This window comes from Myotis nattereri (genome assembly GCF_964212035.1).
Source record: "Myotis nattereri genome assembly, chromosome: 1".
NCBI classification, from domain to species: domain Eukaryota; kingdom Metazoa; phylum Chordata; class Mammalia; order Chiroptera; family Vespertilionidae; genus Myotis; species Myotis nattereri.
Window position 1 is genome coordinate 209,268,900 of NC_138075.1, and position 25,829 is coordinate 209,294,728.

At 38.7% G+C, this 25,829-nt stretch overlaps 1 protein-coding gene across 1 annotated transcript in view; it reads left to right on the forward strand.

Moving 5' to 3' along the window:
• Window positions 1-25,829, forward strand: part of ARAP2 (ArfGAP with RhoGAP domain, ankyrin repeat and PH domain 2) — a 154,684-nt gene that overhangs the window by 105,349 nt on the left and 23,506 nt on the right. The window contains exons 22-27 of the mRNA XM_081089492.1: window positions 213-318; window positions 3,735-3,882; window positions 5,375-5,443; window positions 8,202-8,276; window positions 11,444-11,561; window positions 20,002-20,130. Coding sequence (XP_080945618.1) covers window positions 213-318; window positions 3,735-3,882; window positions 5,375-5,443; window positions 8,202-8,276; window positions 11,444-11,561; window positions 20,002-20,130 — 645 coding nt within the window. The remainder of the gene's footprint in view (window positions 1-212; window positions 319-3,734; window positions 3,883-5,374; window positions 5,444-8,201; window positions 8,277-11,443; window positions 11,562-20,001; window positions 20,131-25,829) is intronic.

Below are 25,829 nucleotides of genomic sequence, written 5' to 3' on the forward strand. Positions count from 1 at the left end.
TAATTAACAAAGTATAAGAAGTATAGCATATAGCCATGGAATGTTTATGTAAGTCCTTTACCAGAATTATAGAAGTTTGCATATTTTTATTGAAACGTGTTTATATCACTTAGTGAAATGCAATTGAAATATTGTTTTATAATACTGTTAAAAGGCAAATTTGTAACACAGATTAATATCTTAGGCCTAAAGTTTTTTTTTTTAACCTCTAGATACCCAAGATGACAAGGAAAGAATTAAAAAATATGGAGCATTTATAAGTACTCTTTCAGGGGTCAACCGAGCAACATTGGCAGCTATAATTGAACACCTTTACAGGTGGGTGGATTCATGAATTTTCTAATTTATTTTAAACCTGCCACTTGATAAGTCATTATTTCTGAATTTAAAATACTGTGGTTCACTTTCTACATGTGACTGCAAATCGCTCACTCAAGCTTAAGAATGGTTTCAAAGTGCAATTCCCACTAACTATCACTTTAGTGTCTCTTTCTGTAATTAAGATGCATTTCAAATAAATAGCACTAGAGAGTTTCTTAAAATGAGTTAAACATTATCATATATAGCATCCTCAAGTGCATAAGCAAGAATTTGAAAACTCATTTACGAGGGAAGCCGGAGAAGAGAAGGAAGTCCAGGGCCAGGCTTCTTTAGCAGGAGGGCTCTTCCTAAACTCTTATCTCTTCATCATCAGTTTGCATCTAACCTGCCTCTGATATGTTGGTGTCAGACTGTGGATCAGATGAGGACACTTTAAGAGCCAAACTCATTTTCCATGTCAGGGCGTGTAGTCCTCTGCATTTGGGAGGGTGGGAGGAGTATAATGGTAGCTTGAGAAATGACACCTGAAGGAAGAGGATGTTTGAAAATAACCTTTCAGGTTAAAACCAAAGGTTTGTTTTGCTATCAGTGAAAATTAATTACAGAAACCTCACTAAGTATAAATATTGCTTAAGGAATATATTCCGGCATGGACGCAACATTCCCTTGAATGAATTTCTGTGAAGCTGAATTCTGCTCACAGTACTTCGTTTGGAGTCTGTATTCAGAAATCCTCCACAATTCTTTGTCTCTACACCGTTTCCAGCTACCGCTTCTCATGCATGTAAACTCTGTTACTGTAAAACTAATTTTCTTACTGGGCCATATAAATATAGTCCTTATAGTCCTATCTTTGTGCCTGTGAGACATTGGGGCAGATTATTTTTTCTTCAAACATTTTAACAGTGACCAGGTTCCTATAGTTTATTAATGAGTTACATATCATGATTCTTATCATTCTTAATTCAGATTTGAATTTGAGATAATGAATTCCTTCCCATCTTTCCTCTCGCTCTCCTTTTCAACTAACGTATATTTTACCTTCTATTATGTACAAGTCAATGCCTATTCAAAATCCATGTGAATAGAAATATTTGATAATCTATAATAACAAAAGTGTAATATGCTAATTAGACCGGACATCCTTCCATCTGACTTTCCGGATGAAGCTGCGGCAGCGGGGAGCTGAGGCAGAGGCAGCCACGGTGGCGGCAAGGGCCGAGCCCCTTGCATGAATTTCATGCATCGGGCCTCTAGTAATATATAAATGACAAATAAAATCCTAAGTCTGCTATTCCCAAACTGAACACCAAGGAGTCCTGGGACTTCACAGTGAACTCGTGGGGTGCTATAGGGCATTGTATGTTTCCTAAGGAAGCACAGCAACATCAGGACAGATTTTATTACAGAGAATTTTAGCATGAGGCATGGGCTTATAGAGGAGGCATTGATGCATTCATTGTGTGTTGAGGTCCAGAGATACTTCTGATTTAAAGAGACACGAACTGGGCATGAAATACTAAGACATGAGCGAAGTGTGTTTTCCAGGAAATAGTTGTTCTGGGAGACAAGATGGTTTGTAGTTGTCTGGCAGGAGGTTGTGAAAGGCTCTATCCATCATGGAAAAACATGTTGGATTTTATTCCTTGAAGTGATCAGGAGTGACTGACTGATCAAAATCTGCTTTAGGATAATAACTCCCACAATGGGATGGGTTGGGAAGAGGTTAGAGTAGAGGCAGAGAAACTAATCAGGAAACAGTTTCCGTGGGCTTCTGCTGAGAAGGCCTGAGTGAGAAGACACGGAGCAGTGGAGTGGGGAACCCTGGGGGATGCTAACCTGTGGGAGCTGAGAAATAAAGGAAAATACTATGTTGTACATACTCTTGCCAGAAATGAAGGCCGCTTCAGAAAGTAGAGGGAGATGAAGAGTACCAAAAGAGAATGCTTTTGCAGAGGGAAGTCTCGAGAAAGGTGGTGATGTCTGATAGTGTCATCAGAAGTTTGAGGTCAGTTTGGATAGGGTCAGGTTGATCGAGCACTTAGTTCCATCTTTTCCCTAGAAAAAAGATCACTTCCCCATGACTAACATCTCCTTAATTCCATTCACAAGATATTCATTGTGCACTGTAGTGTGGTTAAAGCAGCAGTCTCCGACTATAAGATTCTTGAATTCTAGGAACAGAGGCAGACTTGCAGGTAATTTTCCAGATATTCACACCATAGTGTGGTAAGAGTACAGAAGTGGTTGTGAGAGGGGTATCCACAGTTACTACCTTCTTCTCTGTCAACTTGTAATTCTTTGTGCATCTTGTAAATCCTATAGGATGAAGGCACTTGCTCCATCTCTGCTATGTCATTTGGCATTTTTTTTTTTGTTTCTTACATTATCATATGTATTGCTGTCATGTTTACTCACTTCTTGTACCTACTAGAATCTCTGTTCTTACAGGCAGGTGTACCTTCCTTAGTCTTGCTTATTCTTTTGATGGAGTTGGTCTCCCTTGTATAGTATGTGTCCTTAAAGTTTGAAGATGTCATTAGGCTATTAAGCAGCTGCTATATGTACAGCCAGTGTCAAATAGGGAGCATTAATAGGTACTTCCCTGTGCATGACTTCGTGTTCTCACCTCGGGCATTTTTATCAGTGTAAATGTTCTTTTATTATGGTGATGACCATATATTTTTTCCTCCATCTTTTTGAACTTATATTTGTGACTAACTTAAATGATCTTTATAGGACTCAAGTGTGGTCTACTGATTGAGAGATTTGACTCCTATTCACTTCTCTTCATTAGAAGAAGACATCCTTGGTTATTATATTCAAGAAAAGTGTAGTTGTGTTTTTAAATTAGGTATTTGTTTTTTGAGAGCTAATATCCTATTTTGAATAACCATACAGACATAGCTGCCAGGTCTATTTCTCACTTAATACACTTTCTGGAACATTCAGCCCAGCCCTGAACACTGAATTTGGAACTCTCTACTCTATACCTCCTGACTCACCTTTCTTGCCTTGTTTCCTATTTACCTGCCACCCACTTTTCCCTCTTTCATTTATGCTTCAGGCCCACGGGTCTTTTCACACTATTCTGCAAGCATACCTTAATGCCTTAGCCGTAGGTTGTCCCGTTATCTGGAGTTGTTTGGATACTCTAAATCAACACTCAAGTACTACTTTTTCACTTGTAGTGATATTCTTGAACAGTAGTTTTTTTCTTATGTTCTTAACCACACTGTTAGCTACTTGGAAGAAAGAACTGTGTTGTTGTTTTTTTCTTTACATCACCACTGTGCCCTTTGTATCTGAGACCTTCAATATCTGTTAAAATGATAAATGAGTATTATGACTTATAGTTCTATGAAACTTTCAAATAGAAGTGTGTCATAATGAGCTCTGCTTTTCTTCAACAGGGTTCAGAAATGCTCAGAAATCAATCACATGAACGCCCATAATTTGGCCTTGGTCTTTTCATCCTGTTTGTTTCAAACTAGGGGACAAACTAGTGAAGAAGTGAATGTAATCGAGGACTTAATTAATAATTATGTTGAAATATTTGAGGTAAATATTTTATATCTTGTTCTCATAAAAATAGTTTTCTTGTTACTGTTTGCAAGCAAAAATACTTATTTTAGGATGTTTTTATTCAGATCTTTATGAATATTTAAAAATAAAGACAAAGTATTAGTTATATTTGATCTTTAATTTTTTAGATACAGCTAGCTTTTGAAAGTATAGTCATTGATTTAAACATTGATTTAAACTTTTAAAGCTGTTTTACCATCTGGTGTCTGTTGGACAGAATATTTTTATTTGCAGTGTTTTTATGTGTGTGTTTTTTCCCCTACTCAGTATGTGTGTATGCACTAAGTATGTGTACTTAGAGGTGTGAAATTACGAATTTACAAATTCAGTAATAAATGCCAGGCTGTTAAATTCTGCAGTTGAAAGTGTTTCCATGTTTTCTTTTCACTGTGCACTGAATTGGAAAAAAATGAAAATTCTGAAATATTGCTCTGTGGGCTTTACTAAGTTGTCTCTGTTCTAATTATTTGACTTTTCAGTTTGCTATTTTATGAAGTTAATATTTTCATGTTTCATTAGAAAACTGTTAGTATGGGGATGGTTTCTTAGTTCAAAGACATACAAATAGAGGAAGCAAACCCAGGCTTTGGAACTGTAGGATATACCAGGATCTAGCACCATTATTATTTCTGGCATCTCAGTTTTGTCATTTATCCTTTTTGAGTATTCCATTAAATGGTGTTTTATAAGATGCCTTGTTTTCCATGGCTATAGGTACACCAGATGAAATGAAACGGGTTAATGTAATAGGTTACTACTTGTAAAGTTCTTACATTCTTATAATAACTGATCACAATATTCCTTAGCAAAGGGAAGGAAACTGTATTTTAATAAAGGAAAATAACCGTTTGTATCTTAATTTATATAGGAAAGGACACCAGAGCTGTCGGATTCTCTTTGATCTTCTTTTTATTTCTTTCTATATGTGTTCACTGTTTTTGATCAACAGCAACCTCTGTGCAATAATTCTGATGCTGAGAAATGAAAAAATTAGGAAAAAGTGTGTGGCTTTTGCATGCTATCTTTATTTTTTATATGTGTACTGTTTCGTTGATTAAAAAATAAATGGCTGTCTTCATGGGTTTGTTAAATCCAACTTTAAATGGTGGAAATTTCAAAAGCACTTAATAAATATTTTCGTTTGAGAAATGAATCTTGTCTCTCAACCTACATAGACTCCACAAACCAGTCATCTGCCCCTTTGCTTATTAAACAGCCTCGGCAAAGGGGCTTCCATTGATGGGCTCTGTAGCCTGAAGCAGCATCATCATAAACTGTTCTGACCTTTACGCAGCTCTGTGTGGTTGGCTTTCAGTCTGCCCTCGCTGTGCGGGCCTGCACGGATTGAGATGGTCATTCTCATTTACTTTTACTTGTTGGTCTTTAAATTCCTGAAGAAGCTTTTGTGAGGATGAGTACCATCACTCCATGTATTTTATTAGATTGTCCCAAATTATATTTTAAACAGGTTAAAGAAGACCAAGTCAAACAAATGGACATAGAAAATAGCTTTATTACCAAGTGGAAAGACACTCAAGTGAGTAGTAATAGTTAGATCTCCAGAGAATAAAAAGAATTTTTCAAAAAAAAAAACAAAACCCAAAAAACTTCCATTGTAAGTAGATACATTTGTTGTGTTTATTGTCAAGTTTCTATTTGAAGCAAAGTAAAATTCATGGGCAAGGAGACCCAACATAAAAATAGTTATGTAATTCAGCAGCATGATATGCATAGATGCAAAATGCCAAAGTTCATTTATGTAAATTTTTCAAAATATAAAAGGAAAAAATCAGTGTTAATCTTATCAGACTATCCTTTAAAAAAATCAGTTTTTATTTATAAAAGCACTATTGAAAATGTCAGTGGATTTCACAGAAAGCATTTAAAGCCAAAAATACTAGAGTAAATTGAAAATTCAGACTCCCTAGTGATTCTATCCATTCCGATTTTGAACATATAAATTATTTCTTATATGCTTTTGCTTTGCCTGCTCTTGGATGATTGTATCAGTGGGAATGTTTCATGTGATCTCTGTAACATATGCTAATTTATGTCTGAAGTTGACGTTTCTAGATCTTCTCTCGTTTTCCTCACTCCCGTTATATTGGCTTTGTGTGTTCACGCTGCCCTACACTTTTCCAGGATGCCTCTCTCCTTTTTTGAAGGCTGTTCATTGGCCTTGCTTAAAATTGATCTTTAATCCTCTTTACTGGATGTTGTAGAGCAGTGGTTCTCAACCTTGGCTGCACATTAGAATCACCTGGGAATCTTTTGAAAATCCTGATTTCCGGGCCTCATCCTCCGGAAATTCTGTTTCTTTGTTACTAATGTTGTGGCCCCACCCCATAACAAGAAACAGAATTTCCGGAGGATGAGGCCCAGAAATCAGGATTTTAAAAAGATCCCCAGGTGATTCTAATGTGCAGCCAAGGTTGAGAACCACTGTTGTAGAGGATTCAGGGTACCAGTGTAAATAATAGAAATCGGTTTAATATATTCTCTTTATTAGATGCACTCAGAGAATGAGGCAAATGCTGCCTTATTAGTCAAACCTTAAATCCACCTCAGTACTGAACGATCCTCTCCTAATTAGAGAGGCCACCTGAGCTATCATTCTGTATGAAGGAGATGAGGAAAAGCCTTCATGTTAGTGCCTAGATCCCTGAGTACCAAGGCTCTGAAACTGATTTCCTAAAGGAGTCTTTCCTCCCTTTTGACCCAAAGTAATTAACGCAGCCTGCAGGGGAGTTAGCTGTAACACTAAAAACCTGCCTCATTATTAACTCGTTCTCTTGGGTTCTTGCTTGTTGGGGAAGAGTTTCATTCATGAACTAAGGGATTGTGTGAGCCCAAGAGCTCTTCTTTGACAGCATTATCTGTGCTGTTTTACATAAAGCACGAGGACCCCTCTGCATTTTTGTATTCAAAGTACTTCTTCCATATTCATAGTACAATAAGGAAATGAGTCTGGAATGTGTTTCTACTTCCGTATAAGACAGAAGAATAAAATATTATCTGTAAAATAGAATAATTGGGGGAGGAAAGTAGCAGTGTTTGGAAGAATCTCTTATTCGCTTGTGTTTTTCTCTGTTTCCTCCAGCTCTCCTCTGGAGTATTTTTCTGACAGTGTCTATGTTGTATCCCTGCTCAACTTTCTTAGCTGGGCTTGTTTTTGGCTTCACTCTATGAGTTTGTGGTGTTTGCTTTTTTAATTTTTAAAAATGTGTCCTTCCTGGAGAGTTGTTTATGCAAACACAATGAAAAGTAAAAATGTCACCTGTATTTTCTCTTCCCTAGGATTTTTGTACAGCATCAAAAGTGAGAAAGAAAAATGGGAAATCAGCTTTTCTAAACCTACAGTGTCACAATAATTAAGAACTCGTTTCCAAAGTACATTTTTAATGTTTTCCCCACAAATTTACTCAGTAGGTTTTACTCTGAGGCAAATTTAACTTCAGAATGATCCTTTCTTTATTAAAGATTAGAGGATGGATATTATTTCCAAGTGGTTATACACTTAAGGGAATTTCTGGAAAAAGCTACTCAAAATATGTTTCAGAGATTCATGTGGTTCTTTAACTTTCACATTATATTGTCAATCCATGACGATATCTTATTCTTTTTATATTCTGGCTTGTATCTTCTTCACTTAGAATGTCTTCTCAGGTATAATAGAGACCCAAAATGCCACTAATGCTTGGCTAAAGAGAATTAAAAACGTATCTTTATTATCTACCTTATTACTTCACTTCCATTTTTTTTCTTTCCAAATATACTTTTTCTATTTGTAGTTTTAATACAAATCTAACCTAATTTACTCTCAGATTTCAATTTTTGGACATATTATCTCTGAAAATTTAGCAGGACATATTTTAGTCTACCAATTTTCTTAATTGTTAGTATTAGACCCATACTATAGCTTAGAGCAGAATTCTATATGGCTCATTTTATGTTCTTATTTTGTTGAACAGCTTCTGTTTTTGTAGCAAACATAATTTCATTCTAGCCAGATTCATTATTTCTGTAAGAATGTAAGGGTGTTTGAAGACTCTCAACTCGTCAGTAAGAGAGAAAAAGCCTCACTGTGACTTGTTGCTGATTGTAACATTTCTGTACATTCCTTGTCCTTAATCCACCATATCTGGTGAATGGGTACCATCATGCTCTTACTAGAGATTGGCTTCTTTTATTATTATAAAATATTTAGAGATAGGACTGGGACTTTGTCATAAGTGTTGTATGTGTGTTCTTGCAGCGGACTTACACTTGCTCTCTTCACATCTGCCCTTTTCCAGGTTTCCCAGGCTGGAGATCTGTTAACTGAAGTGTATGTGGAGAGGAAGGAGCCCGACTGCAGTATTATAATCCGGGTGAGTCCAAGAGATGGAGGCAAAGACCACTGTTGGAAATTGCAGGTGTTAGAATGAATTTACACGTTCTGAATTTTTTTATTGTTTCTCAATAGCTAATGTTACTTGTCCATTTCACACCACGACTGATACAGGATGGACTTTTTAAACCAGTTTCTTCTTGGAATTCCATGTTTCAGTCATTTGGGAAGGGCACATCTCATGTGCTTTCAGTTAAGGTTAGGATTTTTTGTAGGTACTAGAAAACAACCTTAGCTTACATTTTGCTCCTTTCCTTCTTAGGTTCTTAACTTTAGGCAAGTGACTTATTCTATTTGCGCCTCTATCTTCTCACCTGTAAAGTGAGGAAAAAGTACAGTATTTACATTGTAGCATTGATATGAGGCCTCAGTAAACCAGTACATGTTGAACACTTAGCAAATTGCTCGACACACAAGTGTTTAATAACTATTACTGTTATTATTATTATTCTCTCACCCTTGTACCCTGTACTTTGGCTTTTAGTCTACCAATTTCCTTGAGTATTGGATAACTCTGTTCTTTCCTAAGACTATTATTCATTTTTTGTTAAGGAATTAAGAAAATCCTTGTTGTGCTATCATAACTAGTACTTAGTCTGCCTTGGAAGAATAACCGTGGTATTTCAAATTCCTACTCAGTAGGAATACATTCTCTGTCTAAGGAATAGACATTCCGCCGTGTAGCAGGAGAGATTCAGCTTTATCTTCTTATCTTTTTTCAAAGTTAAAGATTAACTTAATATTAGATATTTCTGGACTTCAGTTTTGTTAAACGTGTATCATCTTTGTTTGTTTATGTATGTTCAATAATTACGTGTTCTGACTATGTAGCACTGGTAGCCTTCCTTTGATCATGGAGCTGATCTGTGATCATAGGCTTTGGTCACATAATATTCCTTATGCTGCCACAGGTGGTGATAATAGGGAACCAGAGGAACCCATACAGGTTAATCAGCACAATTCCAATGTGAGAGTTGGTATTCACAGCCCAGGACTTAATTCCACCCACACCTGAACTCTTTAGTAAGCTCAGTTTAATCTTATCTTAATAATGAAAGCCATAATAGAAGGTAGTACAACTGAGCACAGTTTTTGTTATTTTAAGTACAGTATTTAGACAAAGGACTGTCCAGTTTCACCTTGCAAATTTTCTTTAAAAACATTGCAAAAAAAAAAAAACTATACAAAAATAAATGTTAACATTTGCTTAATGCTTAAGCCTTTGCCAAAAATCTTTTAAGTTGCATTTATCTCAGCTGATCATTACCTCCACCCAAGCAGGTAATGTCCCAAGTTTATAAGAATAGAAACTGGGAATTAATAAGCATTAAGTCCAGGACACAAACCTGGATCATCATATTCCAAACCTGATGTTCATTCCACTGACTTGGATGTTCTTTAGAAAAACGATTTCCCACGTGTCCCTCCTGGAAATGTAGGTGTTCTGAAGAGGGGCCCTGGGTTTTCCCTGAGACAAAGAATGGAGTTGAGGCACATGTTTTATTGATTATTTTGCAAGTTTGGTTTCTCAGTAATTTATTATTTTAAGAAAAGGCTATACTGAAAGAAAAATTAAAGCTATTCAGATGAACAACATCATTAAAAAAATTAACCTAATGTTTTTACTGCTTGAAGTTCTCTACTTTCCCCAGATACTGTCTTTTGTTGTGTTTTTTTATTTGTTTATTTTGCCTTTAAGTTTATACTGTATTGGGCTTCTCTAAGTGGAAAACAGTGGACTTCATGTATAATTAATGTATTCTAAAGAAAGTACTGGATTCCACAAAGCCCAAAAGATAGACCATAGGAGTCGCCTGTCATGAAAAATACGTATATTTTTTATATGTGTGCAATATGCTTATAATCAATAATGAACTGGAGAAATGGGAGTTAGCACATTTCTAAGAAATTTTGAAATACTTAGTTTACTGAAAATGAGCAGTTAGAATATTCAAACCTTAAAACATCTTTTATTTGTTTAACATTGTAACTAAATTCTCATGGAAGAAAGCCGGCTTGCTTTTGGCCAGTATGAATTTCAGATTAGCATAAACAAAAACGGGAAGAAACAAATCAGAAATCCCCAAAGTTCCTGAAGAAGGCGGTGTGTGTGTGCGACGGGCTGAGGCTTTGGGTCTTGTAGAGCTGGCCCCAGGCTGCCACTGCAGACCCTGCCCTGTGCCCGGAAATCCTGGCTCCACGCTTTGGTATCCCACCATCTGTCACTTGGCAGGACAGGGCACACCACAGACCACTACAACCCTGGGGCTCTTTGGCATGGAAGACAGCAGTCAACTGTGTATAATTTAGGCATCAGGCTGAATAATAAACCAAGCCACTGTGAACTCTTGATTATAGAGCTGACGAGTGAAAAGTCTTACTCCTGGGAGGCCATTGGATTTGCTGCCTTGTGACAGTCTTTGCATGTGTGACTAGGTGTAGCCTTCCCTCCTGAGTAACCTAACTGCTCACTCAGTGAAAAAAAAAAATCTTCCTGTCAGAGGGAAGGTAGGGGAGGGTGGGGGTAAGGGGGAGAGATCAACCAAAGGACTTGTATGCATGCATATAAGCCTAACCAATGGACACAGACAACAGGGGGGTGAGGGCATAGGTGGGGGGTTGGGAGGTAATGAGGGGATGAGGACACATAAGTAATAAAATATATATATTAAATAAATAAATAAATAAATAAATAAATAAATAAATAATTCTTCCTGATTATGTCTATGTTGTAATAACCTTTTATAATTATGTGTTTTCTTTTTATTGATTTTGGAGAGAAGGACAGAGAGAGAGAATCATTGATCAGCCTTCTGCACATCCCCTACTGGGGATCAAGCCTGCAACCCGGGCCTGTGCCCTGACCCAGAATTGATGGGTTGATGCTCATGGTTCATGGGTCGGTGCTCAGCCACTGAGACAAATCAGCCGGGCCAAAGTTGCAATAACTTCTTGCACTCACATTAAAATGTATTTTATGAGAAGATCTGAATAGGCTATCTTTTCTAAGTGCTTAGAGCAGCTGGTTAAACATGCAAAGAAGAAACTGGGGGTATTATAACATGTGCATGGTGAGTATTATCATCCTAGCATCAGGCTGTGTCTGGGTCTGACATATATTTTAAAAGGGTTTTGCCTCTTTTACAGATATCTCCTGTGATGGAAGCAGAAGAATTAACTAATGATATGTTAGCATTAAAAAATATTACTCCTACCCCAGGTGATCTCTGGGCCACATTTGAAGTCATTGAAAATGAAGAGCTAGGTAAGTGATTTTCATACCAGTTATTCTTAAATTCCTTCACTGTAGAGAAATGCTATTTTTGTGACATCATTGCTAAATTTTATGTTATTCTGATGATTAACATGAATCCCCTTATGCGTCAGAGCATGTGCCGATATATGTAATTGTCACTTGAGGTTGCCCTCCAATGCTTTTATTCATCAAAATAATTGGATTATTTTATTGACTCTAAAAATGTAGTGCAAAGCATTGGGCATCTATGTTGCTGCCTTCGGAAATAAGGCTTTTGTTTATAAGGAAAAGCAATTTCATTTGTAACAATATTCTAAATGTCACCACCACCATCCACATTACTCCTCTACGCTACTAACTGAACAAAAAGAATGTTGATTTAAAAGATTATTTATTATTTTAAAAAATGATTTGCTTTCAGACTATCGGGACCCTATTTTGTCAACGTTTTTCTTTTCATACATCTCTTTAATGGAGTGGATAGATGTTTTGTCATCTCTTATCTCAGATGTGCAAATAAAACGAGAGCTTTTCAAACTCCTCAACTACTTTAGTTGTAAAGTGCTGAATAAGCCTAACATTCTAATGACATAGTTTGGTTTCAAAGACCTCTAGGAAAATAAAAAATAAGATGCAGAATGTCTTTGTGCTTTGACCATCTGTCTAGCTGATACCTACTAAGGTCTTGGGACCCTGTCAAGCATAGCTGTCAAACTGCCAACAGTAAAATGTTGCCACTGCAAGCTCAAGATAAAAATGAAAATTCAACGTTGAAATACCCCATCGGGTATTATGAGGAATGTTGTAATCAAATTAGAACAAAATGGGATTATCACGTAGTTTCTTTCATTACTCCATTCTTGATGTTTTTATGCCGTCATTTTTTTAAATCATGCACAATTCTTTAAGAATCTTATTTGTAGCTCTGGCTGGTGTTTCTCAGTGGTTAGAGTGTCAACCCATGCACCAAAAGATTGAGGGTTCGATTCCTGGCTGAGGACTTGATTCCTGGTTAAGGGCATGTACCTGGGTTGCAGGTTCTCTCCCTGGCCCTGGTTGGAGGAGGCCACAGATCGATGTGTCTGTCTCACATCTATGTTCCTCTCTCTCATTCTCATTCCCTCTCTCTCTCTCTCTCTCTCTCTCTCTCTCTCTCCCTCCCCCTCCCCCTCCCCCTCCCCCTCCCTCTCCCTCTCTCTTCCCCCTCCCTTTCTCCCTTCTACTCTCTCCAAAAACCATTGGAAAAAATATCCTCGGATGAGGATTAACAGTAACAAAAACATCTCATTTGTATTAAAATGTTAATTTGCAATATTCACTGTCAAGAGTCAGTGACTCTGATGCTTTGGTGTTGGCCCACCTGCGTCTCCTCCCCAGGCAGGTCAGCCTTTCCCTCTCACAGAAAGTGTTCTGGCAAATGACTCCCGTGACCACCCACCCCCAATGCCAAGTCTGATGGCTTTGCTTCAGGTTTCACAGCACTTTTCCTTTTTGTGGCATTTATGGTTAATGACCATTCCCTTTTTCTGGCCCTCTGATTATTGTCAGTTCTTCTTCCTTTGTCTCCTAAATGGTGGGTTTCTGCTGCTTTAATCTCCTTTGCCATCTTTTTTCATTTGACATGTTCTTTATAGGTAAGGTTCTTCCATTCTTTGTGTTTGACTAACACGTGTGAGTGGGTGTTCCCTGAATGTTCTTTACTCTTTCTCCATCTGACCTCCTTTAATATGCAGACTAAGGGTTTTAGTGCACTTTGTTCTATCTTTCTTTATAGAGCCCATCACACGGACTCATCTTTTTCAATGGGAGCTCATCAGAAGGAAGGAGGAACTCTCTTTTTCTATCTCTAGCATTGGGCACAGTGCCTAAAACGTAGTTTCCATACAATTAAAATCTCTTGCACAAGCGAAGCACAATTTTGCATCACTGTATGGTTTAATGGTGGTAGAGTCTTCGATTTTTGATGTTTAATTTTAAGGTGAGGGGCTAGGTTATCAACTTCACCATATTTGTGAATAAAAGGCAACTGTTGGCATTACTGCCAGAATTACCTTTCTAAATCACAAATAGGATCATATTGCTCCATCATTTAAAATTGTTCCTCTCATTATTTACTCATTGCCTATCCTTTCTGCAAGATCCAGCTCAAATGCCTGTTCTCCATGATGATACTTGGATAAACATAGTTCTCACTGGTCTTTTTCTGATTATATGCTTGTCCTATATAATAAAAGCCTAATATGCTAAGTGTCCAGTTGGCCATTCAACCAATCAAAGTGTAATATGCTAATTATTTGCTAAGGGCGCTCAACTGCTCACTATGACATGCACTGACCACCCAGGGGCAGACACTCCGACTGGTAGGTTAGCTTGCTGCTGTGGTCCAGCTGATTAGGACTGAGCGAGATCGACTGGACACTCCCTGGAGCCCTCCCCAAGTCCCTCCCTGGCTGGCCAAACTCCTGCGTCTCTCCCCGGCCCTGATCGTGCACCAGTGGGGTCCCTCAGCCTGGCCTGCACACTCTTGCAATCCGGGACCCCCTCAGGGGATGTCAGAGAGCCAATGTTGGCCCGATCCCACGAGGGGAGTGCCTCTCAGCCAGAAGCTGGGCTCATGGCTGGCAAGCGCAACGGCGGTGGCAGGAGTCTCTCCCGCCTCTATGGCAGTGCTAAGGATGTCCAACTGATAGCTTAGGCCTGTGGGGAGCGGGCATCCCTTGAGGGCTCCCAGATCCTCTAGTAGATCTATAATACCGTGTACTGTCTGATTATTGAATAGTAATATGTATACATATGGCTCTGCCCTAGACCTCATGTTCTTTAGGACCTTTATATCTCTCACTGCCTCTAGCATAGTGCATTCATGTGGAACACATCCTGCAAATATCTTGTTAACTGAGGTGGCACCTAAAATAGATGTATGTTGAACCTGAGTGACTTGGATTGTTGCTTCTTGGACAAATGTATCAAAATGCGGCAGGCACGTAAAAAATGATTTCTGCTTGTAGATGAGCAACTCCTAGGATATCTCAGGGCCCTGGTGAGGCCTGAGACAGCAGATTGTCTCCTGCTTGCCTCTGTATCTGTTGTGTTTCTTGGAGATCCACCGCACGATAAGGAATCACGGATTTGGGGGTAGGCATCGTCTCCCTACCACCCTGTCCTCTCAAGGGTTGAGTCAAAGCATGCCCCTCTGTCACAGCATGGGGGCCCATGTGTCTTTGGGCATCAGTCCTCCCGACTACGAGGAGCAAGAAGAATGCATGAGGGTAGGAAGGAGATTGTAATAAACTTAGAAATATTGTCTTTAAATTTCATCTTGGACAATGAAGGGATTGCTTCCCCTGAAAATGACTGAGTGTTGGCTTGCATGTGACAATGAGTACATCACAAATGGTACAGTTGGGTTGGGATGGCGTTGTTGTTATTTTGTTGCTCTTTTGGCTACTTGTCTAATTAAAAAAAAAAGTTATCTTGTTGGAGATATAAAAAGAGTAGGAGTCCTCAAGTTGTTTTGATATGTGCATGTCCAAATATATAATCAAAGGAACACCCCATATACCTCAAGGAAGAATATATTTGATGGAGTGAAGAATTCAGATTTGGCATGGTTTGAATGTTGGGTCAGCTGTTCAAGTAGAAGCGCCAGCTGAGAAAACGAAGATGGTTTTCCCAGCTTTTAGAGGAACAAAGTGAGGAGCACCACAAAGGGGCCTGTGATTATGCTGGCTTCCTGAAGCAGGTGGAGCCATGGCTCCGTCTGACCTTCCAAAATGTTAAAAGCTTTATTGCTGGAAACATGCAGGGAGGATAAATCGAAATATGAAAAGAAGATCAAGGTGAAGGCATTGGCAGTCACAAGATTGCAGCTGATAGGAGGAGTGTCAGCAGGGAATCGGTGCCTTTTCTAATGTAAATATAAATCCTCCAAGTACGCAGGTAACTGAAGATACATGAATACACGGATAAATAAGTGAACCAGAAGTACTGGATTTTACTTTAGGTGTCTGCAAATTTTAAAGCAACATTCTCTGCCCTGTCATATCCAGTGCCTGCTTTGTATAATAATTATTCTGTAAGATTCCCTTTACTCTCTTGAGATAATCTATTATACTTACTTTTTTTTAATTAAATCTTTATTGTTCAGATTATTACAATTGTTCCTCTTTTTCCCCCCATAGCTCCCCTCCACCCAGTTCCCACCCCACCCTCTGCCCCCCCCCCGTCCTTATCCATAGGTGTACGATTTTTGTCCAGTCTCTTCCTGCACCCCCCCACACCCCTTCCCCCCCTCCCCCGAGAATATAGCACCCTAATTATAATATAAAATGAGAAAGGAGAATGTGTAGTAGAACATATAACTGCCGGCACACTTGTGTATGGTCAGAGGTAATGAAAATGGATTCCACACCTGTGTGAACTTCTCAGGGATGTGCCAGCTCCAATGCAGACTGCTGTAAGCATGTCAGTTTGTGGCTCACACATCACTGGAAGCATTGCTATTGTTGGTGAAGTGGTGTCTTAGTCCATTTGGGCTGTTATAACAGAATTACACAGCCTGGGTGGCTTATAAACTACGGACAGTTATTTCTCACAGCTCTGGAGGCTGAGAAGTCCAAGATCAAGCTGCTGGCAGATTTGGTGTCTGGAGAGAGAGATCAGCTTCCCAGGACCCAGAGGGCTGACTTCTCTCTCATTTCTCACGTGGTGGGAGGAAGCTTTGTGAGTCTCTTTCATAAGGGCACCTGTCCCATTCATGAGGACTCTGCCTCCCAAAGGTGCTGCCTCCTAATACCATCACACTGGGGATTCGGTGTCAACCTAACAATTTTTTTGGCGGGGGCCGGGGGGAGGGGGGGAGGTGGGGGGGGGCGGGGCGGACAGACATTCAGATGCTCACAAGTGGTGAACAATTCCTAGAGAGTGCTGACAAAGCATGATCGTTTTCTTCCCATATGGTAGTCAGATTCATGGAAAAAATACATCAGGTTAAAACCATAGAACATATTTTGAGAATTTATATGCATAAAGCGGAGTTAGAGTCTAGGCTCAGTTAATTTATAAGTAGGTTTTCACTCTAACTGCCTGGTGGGACACTTGAAATTACAACACCATTAATGCCACTGAATTGTACATGTAAAATGTGTACGTAAAGTGGTACATGTGAAAAGGGCAAATTTTATGTTCTCTGTGTCTTACTTCAGTTAACAAACGGTCAAAAGAACAAAAAAATAATTTTTTAAAAGAACTGTTAAAAGACTTTGTATTGGATAGAGAAAAAGTCTTCCTTCGTCCCATCTTCTGAAAGATGCCAAGCATCCTTGACCCACTGCTGCCAATCGTTAGACAAGCTGAAACCCGCCCTGGGAGAGGCTGTTACCTTCATCAAGAGCTTCTCTTCTAAAGGGTGCTTTTATTTTAATGCTTCACCCTAAAACTGAGCCTGTCCCCTGCTGGCATAGCCCCATATTCTGTAGGTCCTTGACTTGCTGAAAAACAGTAACTTACATTGGGAAGGGCCTCATTGAAGTGGGCTTTTTCACCGAGCAGATCAAGCTTGTGAGACACTGTCTGTGCAGCAGTATCACAGTGAAATGTTTTACTAATTCTTCCTCAGAGCTGCTCTGATACAGAAGATCTGTTCATTGTTCATTGGGGTCCCGTCCAGCCCTTCCCTTGATTGATACATCATGCAGTCGCCCTCTAATTATACGGACAGGACAGGGACAGACTTGCACCACTCGAAGTTTGGCACTAAGACTTTAATTATTGGGGAAGTCATAGTTGTCCAGGGAAATCCTGTGTCATTATCACCAGAAATTTAACCACAATACCTATAATTTCAAGTGAAAAATGGATAGTTCTCGTTTTAACAAGGGAGGCCAGGTATTTTTCTGTAAACAAGGTTTGAAACTATTAATAATGTGATTTACCTAGCTAACTTCCTCCATAACCTGTTCTTAAGTGACTACACTGAATATTCAGCAATTTTTATGCTATGGGTAGTACATAAATGAGTTATTTCTAATAATAACTTAATGCCAGATCATTTACACACCATACTCTCTCATGACAGATGATTGTGAATGTAACTATACATAAAATTATTTGTAGGCATTCATTTATTCAAATACTTTTTTGGTGGAGTCTAGGTTTTTCTATATAAAGTTTTATGTCATCTGGCAATAGTGACAGTTTTACTTCTTACTTTCCAGTTTGGATACATTTTTATTTATTTTTCTTATCTGATTGCTGTGGCTATGACTTCAAATTATAATTAGTTTTATTTTTAAATATAGTTCAATTGAATTATAAGCTCTATTAATAGAAGACTACCAATTTATTATAGCTTTGGCAAATTATGGGCAATTATGATCTTTGCCAAACCTATTGCAAAATTATTTGAAGAAAAGCAAGATTGCTATAGCATAAAATATTTTCTTTAGTTTTACAAAGAATTATATTCTGCCCATTGATCCACTTACAGATATTTTTCTTTAATTATAGTCCACCATAGAAATTCATAAGGCACTTCATTACTCAAATATTTATTGAACATCTATTATATACATACTCAGCACTCTACTGTGTACAGGGATATATTTGTAAACAAGAGGGAGATAAATCTTCAAGATGTGTGGCCTAGTTGCTCTTTCTTTCCTCTCCCTTCCTCCCTCCCTTCCTCCCTTCTTTCCTTCCTTCCTTCCTTCCTTCCTTCCTTCCTTCCTTCCTTCCTTCCTCCCATCCATCCATCAACCATCCATCATTTCTTTCTTCCTTATTTGAATTGCCATCATCATTGGCTTGCTCCAATAAACACAGAATGCAGAACTGCATTACATTGTACTGAATAGTAAGCAAAAATCTGGTATTTACATTGGAGGCAGAAAATTTGTTTTCTTCTTCTGTGGACCTGAGGTTGTTGATAAGTTCTGGAATGCCTGTGGTCATAGCAGGACAGACTAGTAACTACACTGAATTTTCAGCAATTTGTATGCTATGGAATATGTTAAGAGGAATATTATCTATTTGGTTGTCATACTTGTGATTTTATCACAAATTAAAATATCATGGTTCATATGTGATTGTGATACTATGGACAGATTCTTTCTTGTTTGTCATTGCCATTCCTACTTTAACCAAAATGAAAATCTCAGATGCTGTGTGCTTTACAGTTAGAAGGGTGTGAAAGAGTTGAATTGACTTACGTTTGGTGATTTTATTGGGGAAGCTACATCAGCATCTTCCTGTTAGAGCTTATGTTCTTGCTGTTTCAATTATACTATTTTTAGTGTACTGTGAAAGGATTGAATTTTTCCCCCAATATATGCTTTTGTTGTAACTTTTTATTAAATGATTGGCATATTTTGATCAGCAAAAAACTTTTCTATGAGGCTTTCATTGTATTTGTAAAATCTATTTTTTTAACTCAGTGCTAAGAACTTCTCATGCATTAAAAAATATGATTGCCTAAAACAAAATGTATATGGATGAGTATTTATCAAGGAGAAATCTTTAAGAGGTCATTAACTTCTGGTTTTTGGTTCTTTATATCAACAGTTAATGTATAATACTGTCACATAATGTTTCTGATTGATGTTTCCACCAATAGTTAAACATAGATTAACTATTAGAATATTGATTGTTTTCATATGATCTCTGTTGAAGTTACATTTTATGATTTTATATTAATTGACTATACGAATATCAGCTATAAGTTGTTCACTATTGATCAGAAATTATAATATGCTCATCTTTAGGATTAATTTATATTATCACTTGCTACTGGACAAAGTAATTTTGCTAGTCCTTTCTCAGTTATTGCATGTGAAAAATAGACAGATTTTCATAAGCAAACCAGAATGTTGCTTTAAATTAAAAAGAAGGTGCTGTAAGCCTGGCCAGTGTTGCTCAGTGGTTGAGCATCAACCTATGAACCAGGAGGTCATGGTTTGATTCCCGGTCAGGGCACCTGCCTGGATTGCAGGCTCGATCCCCAATGCGGGGCATGCAGAAGGCAGCCGATCAATGATTCCCTCTCGTCCTTGATATTCCTATTTCTTTCTTCCTCTCCTTTCCTCTCTGAAATCAATAAACATATATTTAAAAAGATAAAAAAAGATAGTGTAAGATACTGATTTTTTATATATATAAGGTTAGCATTATTTCTGAAATTTTATCTTTTTTATCTAAAGGATAGCATCTGTGATGTTTTAAAAATAGTTGAGCAAACCACAAATGTTCCTGCATAGATTCATTTATACAGTAAAATTTATTGTATACTTACTGGTGTTCTAGATGTTAACAGTCTCTTTTATGTAGTCAATGCTATATTTATGTAACAAGATATGAGTATGCTTATTGTTGAATACAGATTTTTTTAAAGGACTTAAAGAATGTGTAATTATTAAAAAATGATATTTTAACTTGCTTTGGTTTTACTTTGCAGAGCGCCCTCTTCACTACACAGAAAATGTGTTGGAGCAGGTGCTTCGGTGGAGCTCATTAGCTGAGCCTGGCTCTGCTTATCTCGTGGTGAAGAGGTTCTTAACCACCGACACCATCAGACACTATAACGGTAGGTGCTGCTGTTATCTCACATTGCAACTCCGACGGAAAGTTCAAGTGGTTAAAGGATAGTGACTACGGCACAAGTGGCATTTGCAAATGTCAAAAGTAAAAATGAGTAGCTAACTGCAGATCCCGCTGACATAGTATTGTCCAAGAGGAGGAAGAGCAGGTATGTGCACAGGAGTGCCATGTGCCAGAGTCAGGTTTCCTGGAGCCTAGCACTACGGTAATAGTTGGCTCATCTGATGGTACCAAGTTAACGTTTTTGGAAGGAACGGTTTATGTTGGAAGGGCTTCTTGCCATACTTCACTGTTTTTCTGATGTTCAGATAGCTGGTGGACCTTCTTCCTGAATTATGAAAGTTCTCTGGGTATTCAGTGGCTCTCAGGGGTGGGGCAGTGTTGTCTCCCAGGGGACATTTGGCAATGTTTGGAGACGTTTCTGACTGTCACAGCTGGGTGGGGTGGTGCCTCAGGTCTTTAGTGGGAGACAAAAGGTATGCCACTAAGCATCCTACAATCCACAGCACAGCTCTTTACAACTAAGGATTATCTGCCCCAAATGTCAGTGGTGCCCATGCTGAGAATTTCTGATTTAGATAATCTGTGAAATCTGTTCTAGTTCTTAAATTCTGTATTTTTCATTGTAACACTAAGATAAAGAAAAATTGTGGAGCTTAGGAACCAAGTCCTGTCAACATTATGAAACATATGTAATAAGTTCTTGTGGTTTTTTTTCTTTTAGAAAATAAGCCAACTTGTCAGGTAAATGTATAGTGTTTTCCGGTGAGAATTTTCTAGTATTCCTCTAAATGTCTAATTCTTCCATGCTGCGAAATACTTGAAACCCACACTTAGACATAATACACTTAGACATAATACCTCAGCTCTTGTTTGAATGTTAATGGGCTGGCTATGTGAATACAAATAGACAAAAATAGGATCTTAAAAGGCTGTGGTGTAAAGTGAGGTTTTGTGCAGGTGGAGTGAAAAATAATCCAAATAAGGACACCATTACGTTCTGTTGGTCTTGGGGTGGGGGCGAGGAGATAGAGCAGGTTGAGAGCAATGACATTTGATTTAAGCTCTTTATGCTGATTAAAGACAAGAAGAATGGTAGTGTGACGGAACATGGGCTCTGCCCACAAGCTGGGTAGGAAGACGGGGCAGTATAATGATGCCTCCCATACTCCTGTGCTTCCTGGGGTTGTGAGTGTGTCCTTCTGTTGTGAAAGCATCACGCCTCTATAAGGTCTAGACCGGCACCTTGCGTAAGAGCTGGAGAACCCCAGAGTGGAAGCAGGCTGACTGGTACGTGACAGTTTTAGGATTTGGATGAAACATTCTCTAGAGTAACTTTGGTGTTACTCTCGTGTCTCATTCCTTCCTCGAACAGGGTGGAGCTGAAGCACATCCCTGTCCTTGCACTATTCCTACCTCAGTTTGCCAAACCAACATGCAGCTTGTTATCATATCTGTAGTTCTTCCTACCAGGAAACGGTCTCATTGCATGAACAACATCAGGTTTTAGTGTGACACTGTCAGCAAATACATTAATTGGACCATTTCACATTAGTAGTTATTGTATTTTGGGTCAAATAGAGGAGTACCTATGAAGTACATTTTTAAAATACTCTTTATAGTTTTCTAGCCAACAAATTATGTATAAATGTTGTTCATTAGAGCTTGATTTATATTTAGATTGCCAAAGCAAAACAATCGCTTTCACTGTGGTGGTTCTGCATCTGTGTGGATTTAGGATGACCCTTTTAAATCGGCTCTGGCCTGTGGTTTGTGTGTGTGCATGTGTTTTTAAATCGGTTTCTTAAATAATGATTTTTGTCCCCTATACTTGTGTATTATAGCAGCCTGGCATTTAGAAGCACGTTTTATGGGATATACTTGGTGATAGATTTTCGGGGAGTTAGATGTTCAGTCTGCTTTGTCTCTGTCTTGGCAAATGTCTCCTAAATCAATCACAATGACCACCAACTCCAGAATCGTTGCTCCGTTCCATACATCCACTTCTTAAACTTGGCATCTGAAAGGAAAATAATGAAAGTAAATGGAATGTGATGTCTCTGTCAATTCGTTAGAAATATTGGCGTCATCTCAGAAATACATTGCTCTTCACAGTAAGATGGAATAAGGTTAAATATTTCTCTCACTGAAGATTTTCTTTTTCTAAGCTGGGGCCCAAGTAGAAATCAGCTAAGTTTGAAACTACAACCACGTTCTCTCTCAGTAAAACAATAGCTAATGCGTTAACATTTTCTGAAGCATTGAGTAGCAATAACCTTTGCACTCTGTCCCCGCAAACGTGACACCTAGTTGCCACAAATTTTACTCTCTGTCCACCTAACATTATTCCAACTATATATTTACACACAAAAATATCTGTGTGACTTGCATTTTATTAATTGCATTGTTACAGGAGAATTAAACTTCCCTGTCGCTCGTAGGAGCGAGGTATAGGTTCTTAGGAAATGGCTGAAAGAATTTTCAGAGGCCCCGACGGGCGGATGGGAGGTGGAAGAAGGCTTTATTTGGTGAAGTTATGTCTCTCAGGCTCCGAAGCCCCCTGCCCCTTAAGCCAGTCCTGGAAAAGGTGCAGCTGAGGCTCCAGCAGAGCCAGAAGCAAGGCCATGTCCAGAGCTTCCCTTCCACGTTAGAGCCGGTGTGGCTCAGCACCCACACTCATTAAAGTCCATTAGTCCCTGTGGGGAGCAGCCCCACACGGCTGTGAGCCCCTGCCACAGGAGTCACAGGACCCAGCATGTGAGAGAGAAGAACGAGAACTTGGATTGTTTAAGTGTATTCAGGTTTCATGTGCTTGCAGTGGCCATGCCCGTTCTGACCACTAATTTGTTTGGGGGTGTGAGGGACAGATAGGCAGGCACCTTTCCACATCACTCAGACCTTACTGGGCATGGTCCCTTCCCCCATCACTCAGTGGGGAGCAGACTTGGAGAGTGTCAGATGCAGCTTTTGGGCAAAGCTGTGTAAATGGCATGCCTGCCTCTAGTCTTCCCTTTCCTCCTTTCCTGTGAAGTAATAACCAGGTTATTACAACAGCATCCATGTGATAGTTGCTTTTTAATGTAATAAATTCTAAGCATATCCTTTCGATTGACATGTTTTCACCACCTTCATGCTAAATGAAGAATTTTTATCAAATAATACGTTGGGAGGTTTAGGGGTGTTAGTTTTCTGAGTTTCCTCACTTTTTCTGAACAGTTTAAAATGTAGACATAGCCGTAGGAATAGATTTAGAATCAGCCAACACTCAATTTCTGCTCATTCATTTAAGGTAATGAGGTAACATACCTTGCTTTTATAGAAGTATACTAGAGTAAATGAATTTTCTGTTGCCTCTACTTAAAAATCAATTCGGTGCTTTTCCAAAGCGACATTTGATTTCTTAGAAACAGTTTGCGCCATTGTCATTATTGTAATGAGGAGTTAACTAACTTGAAAAGAAAGATAATAGTCCTCAAATTTCTTTTCTACCCCATGGATTATGACCGCGACATTGAGATAGGGAGTATAAAACTTCATTAAAATGGCTAAATAGACTTTGTCATAGCTAACCTTATTAGACAATCTTTTATCATTAGCTCTCATATTGAGTTGTTTGAACATCTCTATCACAAGTAAGGCATTTATTTATAGCTTCTGTAAGGTTCCAGAATAAATAATTTTATGTTGCTGAAGCCTTATTTTACGTGCTAAAGTTCTTTAAAAACTACCTCCATAGAATGTAATGCATGGGAGTCTAGTTTTAATGATCTCAATGGGGAAGAAATACTTTTAAGATATAAGATGTAACTCAAATGCAGATCCCTGTGGGTTTCTAAATTTAGATTGCTGCATAGGACAGATGCTTTGGAATTAAATTTGCATTAGAATCCAATAGTTTAAAATGCATCTGCTTCCGGCAAGTTCAGACCTGGAAAGCTGAGCCATCCACTATCAACTGACTCAAGAAAATAAAAAGAAAATGTCAGCAGAAATAGTATGAGTCTATAAATCATAGTCTAGCTAAAATAATTTACCTTCCACTTCCATCAAATCTTTTTAAATCCGAAGGTAAGACCTAGTCCACTTCAAGTGGAAGTATTTTCTTGGGACTTGATGATAGTCTTTGTTATTCACTGTAGATAGAGTAGGAATGTCCTGACTTTTTCTCATGTTACTATTTGGTACTGAGAAAACCAATTGATAAGTTTCTGTTAGCTCTCTGCTTCATACAGGAATCTGTGGAAAATATAGAGGATATCTTTTCCCACAAGGAACAAAAAAGCTAAATGTATGAGGACTGTTTAAAAATAAATGTAAATACAAACACAAGATGCTATAGGTGACTACTGTAGGCCAGGATGCGTATGTTTATGCAGAGCTTTCAGGCACAGAAAGGTGATTCAGCTCCAAGGTCATTGACATCCTTCCTCACACTGCATGTCTCTTGGTCAAGGAAATATCTCCTGTGTAATTTTTCTTGTATGTCTTGATCTTCCATTATAAGACTCTATCTCATTCCTTTGCTCACTAAAAGTACCCGTTGAGTAAACTTTTTAAAAATATAAATGAATAAAACACTTTGTAATTGAGAGGAAGTTTCGGACAAAATTTCACTGGACTGCTCTCTCACTTTTATCTGGGTAGTAAGGGCATGTTTTCTAAGGGAAATTAGCAGTGTATTGTTACAGAGACCACAGTGTGTACTTCTCAGTCTCTTGCTTTGAATGCTTCCTGAGCCATTAAGAACGGGAGCCTAGAAGAGGTTACTAATTGGGTTGACACAGGGGTAGGGTCACTGAATTCTGTTTTGGATGTGTTGGGTTTTACTTGACTGTGAAGTGTGTCCAGGGGTAGATGTCTGGAAGGGACCTAAGGAAGCAATGGAGCTCATTGCATGGGACATGGTTTCCTTGGGAGAACACCAGATCATGCTGCTTACTTATTACAGAACATTAGAAAGCTGAGTATAGAGTTACCATCATTTGCATGTAAGGGATGGGTGTAGCAAGAGAGGCCCATGGTGTATGAAGGAACAATTAGAAAGCTTTCAAGAAAACAAAGACAGAGCAGTGTCATGGAAATCATCAAAAGAGTAAGTTATAAAGAGTGCAGTGTAAAATGGTACATGAGTTCAGGAAAGGCACCCAGATATTTATTATTGTGGTAATGGTGGTGATCATAATTGTGACGATTACTTAGAAGTGTCTCAGTATAAAAGACAGGATTCTGTGTTAGGTATTAAGAGACCTGAACTGTGATTCTAGAACAATTGCCTTCTAAACTACATAACCTTTGTGAGCCACAATTTTCTCATTCATAAAATGAGATTGTTTGGCTCAGTGGATAGAGCATCTGCCTGTGGACTGAAGGGTGCCAGGTTCAATTCTGGTCAAGGGCACATGCCCAATTGCTGGTGCGATCCCCATTAGGGAGTGTGTAGGAGGCAGCCGATCAGTGATTCTCATCATTGATGTTTCTATCCCTCTCTCCCTCTCCCTTCCTCTCTGAAATCAATAAAAATATCTATCTATATAAAAGCCTAAGCAACCGTTACAACTGAACAACCAGAACAACCGGTCGACCAGTAGCTATGACGTGCACTGACCACCAGGGGGCAGACGCTCAACACAGGAGCTGCCTCCTGATGCTCAGTGTGCTCCCACAGCCAACCTTCCATGGCCCCTC